General features: G+C 33.3%; 1 protein-coding gene and 1 pseudogene across 2 annotated transcripts; one reads left to right on the top strand and one right to left on the bottom strand.

The window, feature by feature from the left end:
* Nucleotides 1–18,946, bottom strand: part of LOC127846242 (C-Maf-inducing protein-like) — a 286,356-nt pseudogene that overhangs the window by 110,800 nt on the left and 156,610 nt on the right.
* On the top strand, nt 115–8,854 carry LOC127844314 (uncharacterized). 2 transcript variants are annotated; one of them, XM_052374421.1, is made up of 3 exons: nt 115–541; nt 2,155–2,902; nt 2,984–8,854. In XM_052374421.1, the coding sequence occupies exons 1-3, from the start codon at nt 431–433 to the stop codon at nt 3,298–3,300; spliced, it is 1,176 nt and encodes a 391-aa protein (XP_052230381.1). In that variant the 5' UTR covers nt 115–430; the 3' UTR covers nt 3,301–8,854. The 2 variants fall into 2 exon arrangements, with proteins under 2 accessions (XP_052230381.1, XP_052230382.1); XM_052374422.1 differs by having other exon boundaries at nt 356–541; nt 2,155–2,943; nt 3,025–8,854.

Raw genomic sequence — 18,946 nt, 5'->3', positions numbered from 1 at the left:
AACAAATTGATTTACAAATTGTTTTAAACAATTTATACTAATATGATGTCTGCGCAATTTGAGTATTAGATATAAATGCATTCTATTTTGATAACAAAATATATTTTACCCAGTTTGGTGGCAAATCAACGTTAAATGAAACAAACCTCTTGATGTAGCATTGGCATGCATTCAATAATTCTATGCTATATTCTTCACACAGTTTCGCTGCTATGGACATTTCTTACATTTTGGGTTATTGAAATCTTTGTCTATCTGTTTAGATGTTACTACAATTTGTCATCAAATAGTAGATTGAGATATATCACAACAAATTGATACTTTTAAGTTCATATAAATATATTATGAATGTTTTATTGCATTAGCCTTTTTACTTTTTCGTTCCGACATAAAGCACGTGACTTTTTTTGCAAATACAGCAGATGTCCTGATGATGAAACATGTTGAAAAACATAAAAGAAAGGCATGCAACTCTATGGGAAATGTGTTAGCTGACAACTGTCTTAAAATCTTCATCACGGAATCACTCTTAACTTACCTGGTAAATTATTTTTAATATAACTGTTTGTTCAATGTATCAATAGGTTAAACACATGTTTATACAAAATAGGAACACAGATGTCAATCTTCGATCCCATCACAATGTGTGTCCGCAGTTGTCGTGGACCCATCATAATGTGTGTCCTCAGTTGTCTGGAGCCCATTATAATGTGTGTCCTCAGTTGTCGGGATCCCATTATAATGTGTGTCCTCAGTTGTCGGGAGCCCATTATAATGTGTGTCCTCAGTTGTCTGGAGCCCATTATAATGTGTGTCCTCAGTTGTCGGGAGCCCATTATAATGTGTGTCCTCAGTTGTCTGGAGCCCATTATAATGTGTGTCCTCAGTTGTCGGGAACCCATTATAATGTATGTTCTCAGTTGTCTGGAGCCCATTAGAATGTGTGTCCTCAGTTGTCAGGAGCCCATCATAATGTGTCCGCAGATGACGGGAGCCCATCATAATGTGTGTCCGCAGATGTTGGGAGCCCATCATTATGTGTGTCCTCAGTTGTCGGGAGCCCATCATTATGTGTGTCCTCAGTTGTCGTGGACTCATCATAATGTATGTCCTCAGTTGTCGGGAGCCCATCATTATGTGTGTCCTCAGTTGTCGGGAGCCCATCATAATGTGTGTCCTCAGTTGTCGGGAGCCCATCATTATGTGTGTCCTCAGTTGTCCTTGACCCATCATTATGTATGTCCTCAGTTGTCGGGAGCCCATTATAATGTGTATCCGCAGAGGTCGGGGAGCCCATTATAATGTGTGTCCTCAAATGTCGGGACCCTATCATAATGTGTGTCTTTAGTTGTCGGGAGCCCATCATAATGTGTGTCCTCAGTTGTCGGGACCTCATCATAAGTCTGTCCTCAGTTGTGGGGATCGCATCATTATTTGTGTTCTCAGTTGTCGGGACCTTGTCATAAGTGTGTCTTCAGTTGTCATATTTGTGTCTCCACTTGTCATAAGTGTGTCCTTAGTTGTTATAAGTGTGTCCTCTATTGTCATAAGTATTTCCTCAGTTGTCATAAGTAGGTACTCAGTTGTCATAAGTATGTCCTCAGTTGTCATATTTAGGTCCTCAGTTGCTATAAGTATGTCCTCTCCCTTCCCAAATAAGTGTGTAAAACTCGAGTTAAACACGGGTTTTATCCGTGTTAAACCAAGCGGTATTGGCAGTTGGTTAAAGTGGGTCTTTTTAGCCTACCGACTTGGTTAAAACTATGTAAAACACAGAAAAAACATACTTTTTACCATAGTGGGTTTTGGTAAGTTGGTTTTTAGTGGGTTTTGATATGTTGGTTTTTGTGAGTTTTGGTAAGTTGTTTTTTTCTGTGTTTAAAGTGGGTAGTTTTACCAACTTGGTTAAAACTGAGTAAAACACAGAAAAAACTCACTTGGTACACATATGTGGGTTTTGGTAAGTTGGTTTTTTGTGAGTTTTGGTGTGTTGGTTTTTTGTGGGTTTTGGTATGTTGGTTTTTTGTGGGTTTTGGTATGTTGGTTTTTTGTGAGTTTCGGTATGTTGGTTTTTTGTGTGTTACAAGGACTCACAAAAACCAACATACCAAAACACACAAAAAATCCATGGTTCTGGTCGTCGGCCTTTTACAGGAACTGGAAGTTACAAGTGAAGACGTGGACGCACTTGCCTCAGGTCCTCCAGGCAGCAACGCCTATGATGTCGTGTTTCGGGAAAAAGTTAAGTGCGACAGTTTTCTGAAATATCTCAATAAAGGCGCACGTAGGTTCAAGGACCTTGACTATGAATTTTCAATGTTTGGTCGCCAGATTGTCACCCTTAAGGTGCATTGGCTGCCGATATGTACCAGAGCCATGGTCATACACGACATCTTTGCAAAATATGGCAAAGTCATTTCCATTAGAAATGACATCCTTAAAGTAGGTGACTTTGAAACGGCGTCAGGAGTACGGTTGGTTACTTTGGAGGTATCGCAGACTGAAAAGGCTGCGATACCCCATGTTGTATCGTTTAAGTGTGGTGCAAAGGCCCTGGTGACGATGCAGGGACGTCCCCCCCTCTGCCTGAGGTGCATGGAGCTCGGGCACGTTAGAGGGGCATGTCCCGGTATCGTCACTGACGGGACTGCCCGTTTTTCAGGAACATGGGCTGACAGGGTCAGGCAGGGGGGGCCGAAGGCTTCCAAGGCAACAGATGAGGTGACCCCTTCAAAAGGACCAGGTATTGACGTTGCGCCAGATGGCTCACTCGAGCCCATTACTGAGGCCCACTGGCAGCAGGTGAAAAAGTCTAGGAAGGCCACTCCCAAGGACGCGCCTGCCACGAAGGAGCCGTCCAAGAAGGTCAAGACCGTCCAACTGGACCAAGTGGAGAGTCAAGGTGTCGAGGGGTCTGCGGCACCCGCGGACACCCCGACAGAGGTAGTTAAGACATCAGGAGGGGCCAAAGTGGCGAGTCAAGATGTCGAGGGGTCTGCGGCACCCGCGGACACCCCGACAGAGGTGGTTAGGACACCAGGAGGGGCCAAAGGTGAGGCACTTTTGGATTCAGTTCATGTCACGGATGACGGTGCCCATCATGAGATGGACACCGATATCCATGGCACAAAAAGGACCCGCTCAGAGGACAATGAATTTACGCCCATGCCCAAGAATAAGCCTGGTAAAGGCCCTGTTTCCTCACCCGAGGACCCATTTGATAACCTCTTTACACAGGACTCGGTAAAGGATGGGCTTCTGGCCAGCCAGTCGCCCCATCACAATGCTATGCCATATTGAACACAAAATTATAACTAGACTGTAAAATGGACTTTGATTATAGCACAATCCCAAACTCACCCATTATATGGGGTCTTGTTCATTTCATAAGTAACTTTTGCACACTGTTTACTGTGTATGTTGTGTTGAACTTTCTCAATAGTAGCATATGTGTATATGTAGACTGTGCAACTTTGTTGTACAGTCTGCGTGTACACATATGCACAGTTTTGTGTTCTCGCGTATTAAATTGCACTATGCCCGTAATACTTGTTATATATAAATTATATTGCACTATTCCCGTAAAAAGTGATAAATATCTAGAAATCAACATATATAAATACATGTACTGCTCATTTGTGTACTTATTGTTATTTTCATATAAACGTTATCAAACGTTTCAAATTATCCCCCCTTTTGTACTTCCTTTATACATTGGTATATATGTGTTTTTAGTTAAACCGCATTGTGTTGTTATCTCTGAAAATCTATTACTATTACACGTTTTTCATTACTCGTGTAAATCGTCTATTGTAAGATTTACTATGCATCGGTTGTTTTCACGGGCTAGCCTTAAATCTCAATCGATATACTCTACTACACTATGTTTTTATCGAGGTAGTTCGTTTAAGATTATAACATATGTTATAATGCTAATCTACTCCTGTTTGTACACATTTGCTTATATGTGTAAAAATATATCTTCCTATTTATATATGTTCTACTCATTCCCATTTATTTTAAATCAATTTCATTTCTATTCTCCCCATTTAAATCACAAATATGCGTCGTCTGCTGTATTTGTTATTTGCCAATATGAGTATAACCCGCCTCACGTTAGATTTACTATCTACCGTTTATTTTCTAGTAGTTTAAACATTCGCTTTAAATTTACACTGATATCGTCTGCTGTTTATTTAATCAATATAAATTGCCAGTTAGCTTTTGGTGCATGGACGCAGCCATCTTTTTTGTACAAGCGTCTATATGTTCTGTCCTCGAGTAACTCGCCCTGTGTTGTCTTTTTTGTCGACTGCTTTATTTCAAGTAGCTTTCTATTCTTGTTGTCTGCTTGGGTTTATTTTTACATTTTCAATACTAAACACCCTTGATGATTGCACAGCCATTTATTATTGTACATGACATTTTCAGCTTGTGTATTGTGTGCAGTTCACTTGTTCTAAAAATATCTAACGTCTTAAACGTTGGTTTGTCGTTCTGTAAAGTTATTTATAGTAATTTACCTGACAACCTCAGTTATAAACATTCTATACATAAATGGTGACGTCACTACGTTATTGTCACCTCTATACTTAGACGCATCACGCACCTCCATTTGGAGGCATTTATGACTACGACACAAAGAAGTCCGCGGATGAATGAAGAATTTGCTTTATAAGTAATCTTTCATGTTATGATTTAAAAGTTAAGTATAGTTTTGTTCAGTCTTACGGTCTTATGTTAGTATCAATTAAAATTTTCGTAAGTTTTCAACAATTTCGCTCTTTATTCATTTTTTTAAACTGTACTTTCACTTTCGGTTGTATAACAACATGTATCCTTTATTGGCGAAAGTTTGCAATGAAATAGCGTTTTCAAAACCGCTTAAAAAGTTTCAGAAGGTGCATCTGATGCATGTTATGAATAGACACAATGTCATAACTATATTGCCGACTAGTATGGGAACAATTTGGTATTTCAAGTGGCTCCATTTGCATTGCAAGAGAAGTTCAAATTGACTTGTTCAGTTTGTTAAATTTTGACACCCTAATTATATATTTTTTTATAAGTGCTTGATAGATTTTTTTCTTTAAATAATTAAGATCAATGAAAATTTTAGTAAAAGCACAGCATTGATGTTCTATGATGGTCATTTTTTAGTGGAATAGTATGTTACAATAAAACAATTATAACTAGTGTATTAATGAATTTAGATTAGGTGTCATCTTTAAATGGGGTAGTAATTCATTATATGAGATTAGCACATTATATAGTTGAAAAATAAATAACACTTTAATGACTTACCATAGTAAAATTAAGTAGCATAGAATGTGTTGCAGGTCATAAAATGTGAAACTGAAATTGAAGAAGGTTTACAAATATTTTACACTGACAACACTGTTGGTTTTCAAAAAAAAAATCCTTCCTATCTACCTGCCCTAGTTTTTTGGGGCAAATTTAAATATTATTAATATCATTGAGTTAAATTATTAAAATATCAATATGTTTTGATTACATTAGCTTATTTTATTATTAATAATAAATACTTTGCAAGGAAAGTCCAATTCTGTTTTAATTAGTCTTAATTAGGTACTAGTAAAATTGAAAATATCAGTGACATCCAAAACTTGGCTTATATGCATATGAATGCATATTTTCTTTGACAGTTACATAGTACCCTATTTAATTGGATTAAAAACAACAAATAACTATAGTTCTACAACCCAGCCCAAGTTGACTCAAACTGAATTAATTCATCAATTGATCCTATTTAATTATATTAAAAACAACATGTGTAAGATTTTGAGAATATCTCATGTATTCCTCTAGTATTCCTCTAGTACACCAACATGCACGTCTTACTAATGATTAACATGCACTCCTTAAACAGTTTAACAAAAATAATGAATGATTAATCAAAAGAAAACAACAAACAAGCTGCTTCATATAAAAAGTTAATTACATAAGATTACATAAGCAAAAAAATCATTTTGATAATAAATCAAGATTTTACTTCAACCAAACCATTATAAATTTATTGTGAGGAGGGGGGTAATGTAAGCACTAAAACTAAAATGGGGGAAATGTCTGGTGAGGGAACATCTTAGGGGGGGCGTCCGGAATTCCTGCTAAGGGCGACAGTGTTGTTAATGTGTCTTTAGAGGAAATAACTGAAGGAAAGTACTCATTGGTGTATGCCCATCCAGAAGCATTTCTGAGCATATCAATAGGAACAGCAATATTGAGTGCATTTGAAAGAGATATAACTGTTTCATGTATTGCTTTTGATGAAGCCCACAAATCATGGTCCTTTAATGGTAGCTTTCCTATTAGCGAATTTTATACTTATTTTTTACTCTACAATCTAGCTCTTTTGTCATAAAATGAGAAGTTTTATTATCCAACAGGTTTTGTGTTTGAACCTCACAAATTTTATAATACCAAAGTCCCATCATATAATCATCATCACAATCAGCAGCAGCATTATCATATTCATCATCATCATTGTTAGCAGCAGCATCATTGTGTTGTATTATCAGAATTCAATACAAATACAAACACAACCATTACAACTCTTACTACTACTACTACTAATTAATTAATTATCTACTACTACAACAAGAACAACAACTACGACTACTACTACTGATCTTACTTCTACTACTACTTGTCTACTACTACTACTACTACTACTACTACTACTACTACTTCTACTACTACTACTACTACTTCTACTACTACTACTACTACTACTACTACTACTACCACCACCACCACCACCACCACCACCACCACTACTACTACTACTACAACTACTACTACTTGGTACACCAGAACTTGTTGTCCATGGAGATGATAAGGAGAACTCCCAGAGTATTGATCGAACCCACGCCCAGCGGACATCATTCTCTACAGCATAGCGACCATGAATTAATATTTGACACCATGTACAACATAATTCACCTTATTACAAAAAACATGGAATTCACAAAGTGACTGAAAATGCTTTAAAATAAATGCAAATTTGAAATTTGAAACAAAACAACCTAAGCAATACATAATAAGAAACACTACATTATTGAAACACTGATACCATGAACATTTTAGGGTGTAACACCTTATGTACATGTACCAGACCTTTAATGTACTACCGGTACTTTGAAACTTTATGTACCACCTACATAAAATATAGGTGTTATTGTCCATTCATTCATAGCAGTCCTGATGAATTATGGTCATTCTCTAAACATGATTAAAGTCTAAAGAAGGAAATAATTTTGATTTTTTTTACAGTTTGAACATTGAGGTCATTCTCTCTTCTCTTCAAAGTATCATATTTCAATTATACAATATAATACAAACATTTTAGACTTTATAATCCTTAGTCAGGATAAGATAAGAGACAAATGAATTTTTATAATTTACTTCAATTTCAGGTAAGACTAATAAATCATTTATTAAGTACTACATGTACTTGGGCTAATAAATTAAACTAAGACACTCAGTGACACTTAGACAATCTGACAAAATATAAAATCTATCGCCAATATATAAGTCTAAATTCATAAATACTATCACACAAAATACATTTCATCAATAACACACATTCATATTAAATTAGTTATCTCTTTATATTATAAATATGGTACATAAAGTGTCAGATAGTGGTACATAAAGTTTCGGTATATAAACAGACTGGTACGTAATGTGTGACATTCAACATTTTAAAAATCAGTTAACAATATATGGACTTCATTGTTTTGCATATACGCAATCAAAGCATATTTATTAAAAATTAAAACACACTGTTCATGGCTGTATCTTTTTATTTATACATGCATAAACTATTCTGGTTATTAATACATTTTTAAAATTATATATAAACAAGAGCACCACATTATGGGTGCCAAGCTAGGCTGCGGTGCAGTTTTGAATAAATGAAATTTAAAAGAATTTTTTAGAGGTTAGTGACCTTGACCTTTGACCGAGTGACCCCAAAATGGGTGTGGTGTGTAGAAATCATCACGGTGCATATACATGTGAGGTTTCAATGTTATAGGTGGAAGCACTTTGATTTTAGAGCCGATGTAAAGGTTTTAGCACCACGCGGACATCTGACGACGAGCTATGACAATACCTAGGGTTTTCCCCGAAAACAGCCGAGCTAAAATTGAGCACCATTAGTCCAAATTGTTGACGCTCTTAAATATTAAGCTACTTTTTATATGGGTAATATTTGGAGCAAAGAATTTAGCCCATATAAAAAGTATCTCTAAATTCTTATAAATAAGACTAGAGCGCCATATAAATTAAATGGAAAACATACGACTTTATGTCAAGAAAAATAAAGCTGTAAAAATCTCACCTGCTCGTCTTTGATGTTGCAATTAGCACATTCAGCATTTTCAGTATCTACTAAATAAATATATGAAAGTGCCAAATGTCCAAGATACCATGACTTCCTCCTCAAAATGTTAGATCCTTTGAACTCCATTTATTTTATCCCTGATTATTCCTTTCACACATGAGGCCTACATGTAAGATTCCTTGTAATGTTCACAGCGTTTATTTTAAATCGTTTACGTCCTCAAATTTCAGCAGGTATTAAATTATAAATATTTATTAATGATTTTGATTTATTTACTATTTCGAAGATACAGTCTTGCAACGTGTTTAGTTAGTCTAAGTTACGTGTTAGGTGATTCTTACAAACAATAGACTGACATGAAAAGTGGCTCCTTTTGAAGCACAAACTGCATCCATGTATATATTTCAGCTGGCCCGGTTTGATGGGGCCTGTTTTTGATAATAATTAATTACCATTTTTCACTTCCGTGTTTATTATGTTTACCAACGCCATGATGGAAAAAAGTCCGTTTCCCACAATGCTTAGCGCGCATTCACACAGGTCAGTAAGACCGGTGTGACACAATGCAGTTATAAATAATCATGGCGTTAAAAATAGAAACAATAAATATAAACGGATTAAGATCCAAACAGAAACAAACCTTTATTAAAGATTATATATCAATTAATAAAATACAAATATTATGTATTCAAGAAACTCATATTGATAATTATAAAATGTCTAAACAAATAGAAACTTTAATATCTAATGAATACTTTTATATTTGGAATGTTTCTAATAATCTTTCTTGTGGATGTTGTATAATCGTTACGGATACGAATATTAAATGTTCTAAATTTCAACTTGATTTTGATGGTCGATTTATTTCTTTAGATGTTCAATACTTAAATGAATCTTTAAGAATATGATATATTTATGCGCCGAATAAGCCTGGGGACAGAAATGAATTTTTTGAATCAATAAAACATTATTTAGTATCATCAAACAAATTAATAATTTTAGGAGACTTTAATTTTATTTTAAACTCCAGTTTAGATAAAATAGGAGGTACTTTAAGTGATACAATAAAAGGTTGTAATGTTTTCAAACAAATCATTGAAACATTTAAAATAACAGATATTTATAGACATCTTAATCCTGAAAAAGTAATAACAACTTGGAGTAGGAAATGTTTAACAGAATCAATTGCATGTCGTTTAGACAGAATTTATATTGAAAATTCACTTATTGAAAATTGTAAAAACGTAGATATTATTCCATGTCCATTTTCAGATCATGATTTTGTTAGCCTAACTATAAATTTGGAAAATAATAATACAACTAATAGCATTAATATTGGAAAATCATATTGGAAATTAAACAATTTAATTTTTGAAGATGAAGATTTTATCTCTGCATTCGAATTTTATTTAAAAATTATCAGTAGAACTGAAAATATAACTTTAGAGTGGTGGGATACTTTAAAAACACAAATTAAAGAGTTCTGTATTGATTATAGCAAGTCTAAAAATAAAAAATCTTTTGATGAAATAAAAAAGCTAGTTAAAAAATATAAAGAATGTATTGATATTTCTGAAAAATTAGATATTAAAGATAAATTAAATATACTTCAAGACAATTTATATAAAGGTGCATATATAAGAAGCAAAATACATATTTTAAATAATAATGAAAACTCAAGTACATTTTATCATAACAAGGAATTTGAAAATGCTAATAATAAAATTATACACCATATTATTGATGGTGGAATTGATAAAAAATCTACTGATGATATTTTAAATTCTTTTAAAACTTTTTATAAAGAACTCTATACAGAAGAGGAAGTAGATACATCATTAAATGATAAATTTTTAAATAATTTACCTCAAGTTTCAAATGATGATAATAATATGTTAAGTGCTCCTATATCATTAGAAGAAATTGAACTTGCCTTAAAAAACATGGACCATACTAAGAGTCCAGGTAGTGACGGTTTAACTTCATATATTTACTTGAAATTTTTCCATTTGTTTGGGAATATCCTATTACAGTTATACAATACATGCTTTGATTTAGGTTACATGTCAGATTCTCAAAAATTATCATACATAACATTATTATGTAAAGATAAGAATAATAAAACGTCTTTAAAAAATTATAGACCGATATCTCTTTTAAACATTGATAGAAAAATTTTATCAAAAATATTATCAAATAGACTAGGTAAAGTGTTAGACTCTATAATTGGCATTTCACAAACCTGTTCAATTCCAGGTCGTTCTATATTTGATAATGTTCATTTAATTAGAAATATAATAGATTATGTTGATCAAAAAAATATTAGTGCTTGTTTTATTTGTCTAGACCAAGAGAAGGCGTTCGATAGGGTCTCTTGGTCTTACTTATATACTACACTTAATGCATTTGGGTTTTCTGATACTTTTATTAAATGGATTCAAGTTCTATATACAGATATCAAGTCATCCGTCATTGTTAATGGTCATATTTCTGACCCCTTTTCCTTATTTCGATCTGTTCGTCAAGGCTGTTCTTTATCGCCTCTTTTATATGTACTTTGTCTTGAACCATTTGCTAAAATAATACAAGATGATCATAATATAAATGGTATACAAACACCCGGAAATAAATTTCATGTAAAAATGTCTTTATATGCAGATGATAATACATCGGTATTAACAGATGATAAGTCTATGTTTCATTTCTTTCGTCATGTTTCAGATTTTCAAAAAGTTTCAGGTTCAAAAATAAATTATAATAAAAGTTGCGGAATGTTTTAGGTAAATGGAAAACCAGATCTGACCATCCATTTGGCATATCATGGGTGAAAAATGTTAAATTACTTGGTTATAAATTTGGCCATGATTTAAATGATGTTGATATGTTCAATGACTCGTACATTAATTTCTCAAATACATTAAATTTGTGGTCTAATAAATGTAAATCTTTTAAAGGTAAAAGTTCTGTTTTAAATACATATGTAGTATCAAAAGTTCTATATTTTGTTCAATGTCAAACAATTCCGAGTCACTATGTTAATATGATACAAAAAAGTTGTTTTAAGTTTATATGGGGTAGTGTTTTTGAACCAATAGCTAGAAAAACATTATTTTTAGATTTCAATTTAGGTGGCCTTCGAGTACCTAATGTTCAACAAAGAATTAATGCATTTTATTTATCACACTTATTTAAACTATTGAATGACTATAATTCTCCTTGGGTATATTTTACAAGGTATTGGATAGGAATGCAACTTAGGAAATTTAATCCTTCATTACATAGTAATAGTGAACCCCACAGTGAATTTGTTCCTTCCTTTTATGTTGAATGTTTGAAAGTATTTCATAAATTTATAAAGGATGTTAAAACTGAAAATTTTAAACAGTGGTCTGTTAAAGAAATATATGCTTTTTTAATTAATCCAAATAATGAATACATTCCAAAATGTAATAAAGAATTTCCATCAATTGATTTTAAGAATACTTTTAGAAATATATTTTCCATGGAAATTGATCCTGTATGTAGAAATACTTGTTTTAGATTAGCGCATTCTGTTGTATATGTAAATAAATATTTATATCATAAAAAGTTTAATCAGGCGAAGAAGAAATGTACTTTTTGTAGTTTTGATGAAACTGTTCAACATTTATTTATAGATTGTGTGTTTACCTCCCCTTTAAATAAAACTGTATTATATTTAATGGATATACTAACGATTGAAAACATTAATATTAATCCTAAATGGTTCCAGTTTTTTGATGTAAAAAATGTTGGAAGTACTGAGTTAAAATATGTATATTTAGTGTTTTTGTCAGAATCAAGACATATTATTTGGACATGCAGGAATTCCGTTAAACATGAAAAAGTTTTATTATCTCCCTTAGATTTAATTATTAAATTTATAAACAGAATAAAATTCAGAATTACATTAGATTTTCATCGATTAAAAAATGACTTCTTTTATTTATATTGGGGTGGATTATGCCATACCACTAATGATACAGTAGTATTTCATGCAGATTTGGATTACAAAAATTATGTAAAATTTCTATAATGCAAATATTTAATATTGTATACTTTATTTTCGTTCTGCTGTTTGTGTTTTCTCTCTGATTTCAGGATGGCGGCTGCGGGGCCGTTATTGGCTGTTTTTCGGGTTGCCATCCTGGATCGGAGAGGCAACGCGACAGTGATTATCTTGTGTTTAGTGAATGTGAATTGTTACTTGTATATTGTTCATTGTATTCTTGTATCATCTCTTTTATCATCAGTATTCCTATGAGTCATTTCAATCATTTGTCCATATATTATGTAACCCAGTATTGGGCTCATCCCATTTCACTCATTGAATTCCATTTTCACTCATTTTTCATCACTATGTATTTCGACATACCATTAACACATTTTCAATCATGTAGGTCATAGGATACTTGACTAATCTTTCCTTGAGTAAAGAGGTTTATTCAAAATTATTTGTAATGGTACACATATTGTGTTTCACACTTTTTTCAGGCTTAGCTAGATGGTGGGGCTGGGGCGGGTGAGTAGTGGTACCGAAGGCTCTCACGTGCTCCAGCTCCATCATCTGGTACAGCTGTAGACATTTTCAAAAGTTTTTGGCGGACCGTCACGGGGATTGCCGAGCATGACTTGGGGCGGTTCGCTGAAGACACCTTTTTTGTATTTGAGTTTAGAAGTGTACTTCAGTATACTACTTTCTGTTCTTGTTTGTTGTTTTTGTTTTTTGTTTTCTAAGGAAATGTGAATATTTATCATTTATATTACTATTTCATATAACCTCTTTATTAACTAATTAAGATCCGCAACATTTAGGTTGGTGACTGTGTATTTGTTAAAAATCGTTACTATTCCTCTATATCTATTTATTCATTTCATTACATATATATGAACGTGCAGACGTGAACAGACTGGAATATTTTAAAATAATGATTTAAACGTGCAGACGGAAAAGACTGTGACATTAATAATTATTTAATAAGTTGTGTTCTTCATTCTTCACTTATGTTAAAGTTTAACAAAAAGTCACCTTGTTTTGTATAAATCAATTTAAGTCTTTTAAGCGGATACTTGGGGCGCCTTACACCCCAAGGTATGTGATAATAAATTTTATGAAAAAGAAAAAGAATTTGCCCGTCAGTTCTGCATTTACCGGTAATCTGAACACAGTTTTGTAAGAATCTAGAACATAAACTTTAGTATGTCCTGAAAATATATCAAATTAACCAAATGTTGCATTATTGAATACTGAAGTAATCGTGTAATGATTAAACAATTTATGTTTAACTGAACATAATTCTTATAAACGCATACATGTTATGTTGAAATATATTATTTCTTTGTTTTACTTATTGCCTTTAAATAAATATAATGATTGATATTTCTGCCTGATTATTGAATTTGGTCCATTTTTTAATGAATGACATAGAAAATAAGAGCACATGCTTTAAAATGGGTTTTACTTCTATTGTATTTCAGACTTGAAAAGGATTAGTCGAAAGATCTGTAACGCTTTTAAGGTTCGAAGCTGTGTAAGAACTACATGAACACCATCAAACCACACGGAAGGTGATATGTGGCAAGTTAATTATCAAAACCACAGTGACAGAGACAGGGACCCCGCTACATTCTGTGATGTTTATGGAAAGCTATTTCAACTAACTATGCAAACATACCATTTAACATGTATTTATGCATAAGCAAAACAAAGCGTGTGTATTGATATGTGTGTATATTTATGGGTTTTGTATCTATGTTATTACTAAAATTGATAAGATGAATATAAAATCTGATTATGTGTGTTAATAAAACAGGTGTTTCATAACAAATAACAATTTAAATCCAATGATGCTTGTTTGTGGTCTATTCCAATATCATCTCCATATGAACATCTTCGAATCCAATAATGCTTGTTTGTGGTCTATTCCAATATTATCTCCATATGAATATCTTCAGTATATCAAAATAAACACGTCATTAATAATAACATTACTTTATAACTAGCATGCACATGTAACAATAGAAATGAAAGCACCAAATACATAAAGAAGTACATTAGTATTCACAAAGAAAATGTAATCAGTCAATTTATGAATTTGCAAATCTTGCTATTCAAACATATGAATGCTCCAATTAAGTCATAACAAATGATCATCGCCAAAACGTCTTGACTTGTGGGGGTTATTATACCAACAAACATATTGAATTGCATCAATACTTCATTTACTCAAATTCAAACGAAATCTGAATAACTGAAAATAGTTTGAGATGTTTAATGAAAATACTCATTCGCCCCGGTCATGAAAAGGCGCTGCAAGATCTTGTTACCACTGCACCAAGTAATTAACATTAAATCATATAATGTTGTTCAATTTGTTGAAATGTCAAATTTTTATGTAATGTTTACTTTGATTGTTTTCTTTCCCTGCAATACTTGCACCATCTGGTAATCAAACAAACAGTCATTTAAACTTTGGAACATTTACTATACATGTTTGTATATAACAACTTTTCATTGATCAAGATATCAGTACGTCTCTTGAAGGTGCTTCCAAAAATACTATAATCTCCCTGAAAAGAACAAAATACAAATGAAATAAACTGTTAAACATTAAAAAAATAGCATGCGTGATATATCAGATAGCTCAATAGGATTTAGATACAAATACGTGATTTTCCAGAAAAAAATGTTATTGATCCTAGTGTTTATTTGTTTCAAAATGCTGTATGTTCTCTTTATGCTTATTTAATAACTATCGTTACAGTCAAAAATGCCTACACATTCCTGCTCAAAAACACACAACTAACACTTTTTGTAGTTTTGTTGCAACAATATTTACATGACATCTTGCACAAACAATCCTTACGATTTTGTGTATTAAACAAGTGCATTAGTTGGCAGTAACGATTCACTGAAAATTCAACATTTTGTAACAATCAATTTTATAGAAACAAGAAAAGTTTGCCCAACGGAACTATTTTCCTGTCCGTGCGTGGGTGGCTTTGTGTTAGGAGATCCCCGACCGTGTTTTGACCTCTGCCACACCGTTCGCAAACAAATGGCATTCTAAAAGTAAACAAAATATGAATATAAGTTATCGACAATCATGATAATTTCGAGTAACATGAACGTAGGATTATCATATTTAAGGCGCGCAAAACACTACCAACAATGTTTATTGACCAACTTTTGTTATTCAGACAGACTTTAAATATTATTGACGTTAATGTCAATCTTTCGATTTTCTAGTTTAGTTTGTATACCATACATAGCATTAAAAAAAATTTGTCCCACACATAGCATCATTGCATTTTCATACACACACTCCGAATCAGATGTTTTTGCGCAAACATACAATGTATGTAGCTTCTCTATGAAGAATTACAATGTCCGTCCTATTTTTTAAACCCTCGACAACATTGTAATCAACGTTTTTGTTGATTGAATAAAAAATATACCACACATAGCATTTCACTTCGTGTGTTTTCAAGCGCGCGGTTGCACTTTTTGGAAAAATTACTTAATTAATTTAGCGCAAACATACCAAACTTGTGTCTTTTGACAATGACCGGGCACTCGTCTTGGTTTTTTGAAAATGGTTTTGAAATAATGAAGAAATTATCAAAAACGTTACCTGAAGCGACGTTTTGTTTACATCCGATTGTCCCACACATAGCCAAAAAAGTCGCGTGGTTCAGGCACCTTGTCTATGGTGATTACAAACTGCGTTGCAGACTCATATGAGGTCATTAGTTTTTCCACGAGATCGCCGTTCGTCAGCGCGTATAATCTTCGAGTCCGTGTTCGTGTTAACAAGACGCTTGAATTACTACTTAAAGAAGACCTCCACTATGGCAAGCAGTTTGAAGCATTGTCCCAGAAAACTAGGTTTTTACTGAGAACTAACCCTAGGTTCTCGCTTGAAGATTACACATGGCTTCCAGAACCCAAGTTTTTATTCGATATCATAGGTTTTCACCAGAACCCAAGTTATCATAAAATGTGCATCAAACAGCGATAGCCTAGGTTCTTATTTGAAAACCAAGGTTTCGACAGACGTTAAATAATCTGTGAAAACCGTAGTTTTCATGACGAGAACTTAAGTTCTCATCTTTACTAAATCCGTGGTTTTCATTTGGGAACCATAGTTCTCATGAGAACCTTGGTTCCCAGAATTACGCGTCGGACGGCGTAAACTAAGTCTCTCATATGAGAACTGTGGTTTTCAATATTGACCAATAATAACACAATATCCCTTTTGTTTCAATGTGACGAACCCCTAGCAGACGCTATACATAAATTCAGCAACCTGTGATCTCATTTGAAAACCTTAGTTTTCGCTCGAGAACCTATGTTCTTGGCGAGACGACGCACATAGACACATAGAACTTAGGTTCTCATGAGAACTTAAGTTTTTATTTCAGAACCCCTTTTCAGTCAGACATTTAACTAATATTTGTAAAAACACATTTTCATGAAAACCTAGGTTTTCAAATCTAGAACTTAAGTTATCAGATAATAAAGCCAAAACAATTTTCGAGAACCAAAGTTCTCTTTTGATATCCAAGGTTTTCACAAGAACCTAAGTTCTCGACAACTTTTCGCGTCGTTCTCTCGGATATCCTTAGTTTTCATGAGAACACAAGATTTCATTTGGGATCATTAGTTCTGGTATGAACCTAGCTCAACCTAGTTTCTTGGGATTATGCATCGAACCGCTTGTCATACTCCGCCGTGCAGCTATAAACACAGAAATACATTTTTTTCTTAAATAAATTAAAAAAGTCATATATTGAAGCAAAAGGTTTCACAGACTTGGCATATGAACTCGAAATTTATCACAGTGTATGCTTTATTAAGTTTTATGAAAAATATTTTTGACAGTTACATGTTGTGAAATGTCTGTAATGTTCCAGTTATCACTTAAACGTAATGCGAAGTCAACAACTTAACCAAAAGTACATTTGTATGATCTAAATATTTTAGCAAATTAAGAGTAAATAATACCAAGTTTAGAGTAAATGACAACAAATTTAGAGTAAATTAAACAGCATATCTGGAATCTTCTCAGTACCAGCACGATCTTCTTTCGAGAGTTAAATGAAACGTTGAAATGAAATGAAACCGCATCGACTTTGTATCGAGCTACTTTCTAGAAAACGGCACGTTTAGTAATAAGTAGCAAATCGAGTGCGTACTGTCATGCAAAATATAAAGCTAATAAGGTCTTATTAAAAGGTAAATCAAAAATGTGTTTATACTTCAGTTGATGGTGCGCATTCATTATGAATCAAATTAAATATCAAAAATAAATACCAGGGTTTAACGTATCGCTTTATGAACATCAACTTTCGACGAAATATATCTATGCATAACCCGTATTTTGATATTCAATTATATTTCAAGAAATATGCTTTTAATGAAAGCAACTTGTCACGTAAATTAAGCTCTAACCGGTTTATTACTGTTGCTTGGATTCCTTTTGCATTATTTTTTTCAGAGAGACTGACTTATGAGTAATAAATCACATTTGCGCAGGCCTTGGGCCCGCCCCCCCCCCTCCCCGCCCCTCTCAGCTGGCTGTAAAGTTTGTTTTTGTAATGGGCCTACTATCATTTTTACTATTCTGAATATTGTTAAATGTTTGCAATTTTATGTTTTTATGCACAATATGATCATAACATCCAATCATACTATACACTAATATTATGATGTTAACCCAATGCACTATGTTTTACGGTATACTGTAATAATAGTGTTTAATTCATGTACATGTACGATATAGGTAGTAATGACTGACTCTCATTATTCAATCCATTGTATGTACGATATAGGTCGTAATGACTGACTCTCATTATTCAATCCATTGTATATAAGCTTCGCTCTAAGAAAACGGGACATGTGCGTTAAGAGTCGTCCCTGATTAGATTGAGCAGTGATTATTTGAGTATTGTTATGAGAAAACGGGGCATGTGCGTTAAGAGTCGTCCCTGATTAGACTGAGCAGTGATTATCTGAGTCTTGTTCTGAGAAAACTGTGCATAATGCATGTGCGTAAAGTGTCGTTCCAGATTTGCCTGTGCAAACAACACAGGCTAATCAGGGACGACACTTTCCGCTTGTATGACATTTTTCGTTTAAATGAAGTCTATTTTTAGCAAAAATCCGATTTAGCACAAGCTAATCTGAGACGACACTTTACGCACATACATTATGCCCAGTTTTCTCAGAACGCGACTCATTTCATTCAAATAATGCAATCGTTTTGAAAACATTGCCACCATGGTTTATGAATATATACCAGTAAATGGGAAGTATTTCACATGACTAAATGTTTCATTTTTTCTGTTTTTGTTTGTATATAAAGCCAGCTCACAGTCGACTGCATTTATAAGGTGTGGTGATTACCCATAAACCATTTGTGGCTGCAACAATTTGTTGAATTTCAATGGGGCTATAAAGTGTAAAAGTTAAATATTAGGTTCATTTATTGTGTTTAGGAGCTGTTACTCCCGAATCACTGTTTTTTCCATAGTGTGTAATTAGTAACTACATGAAAG

The sequence above is a fragment of the Dreissena polymorpha genome, chromosome 9, assembly GCF_020536995.1.
Source record: "Dreissena polymorpha isolate Duluth1 chromosome 9, UMN_Dpol_1.0, whole genome shotgun sequence".
In the NCBI taxonomy this organism is placed as follows: Eukaryota; Metazoa; Mollusca; class Bivalvia; order Myida; family Dreissenidae; genus Dreissena; species Dreissena polymorpha.
The sequence above is the reverse complement of the archived record's forward strand: the minus strand, read 5'-3'. Positions and strand labels throughout refer to the sequence as shown.

Excerpts from the sequence above, each read along its gene's own strand:
- LOC127844314 (XM_052374421.1), top strand. The coding sequence starts at position 431 with ATGATGAAACATGTTGAAAAACATAAAAGAAAGGCATGCAACTCTATG. Across the intron at positions 542-2,154 it reads AATCACTCTTAACTTACCTG|GAACTGGAAGTTACAAGTGA; the intron begins GTAAATTATTTT and ends GGCCTTTTACAG. Across the intron at positions 2,903-2,983 it reads GGACCAAGTGGAGAGTCAAG|ATGTCGAGGGGTCTGCGGCA; the intron begins GTGTCGAGGGGT and ends TGGCGAGTCAAG.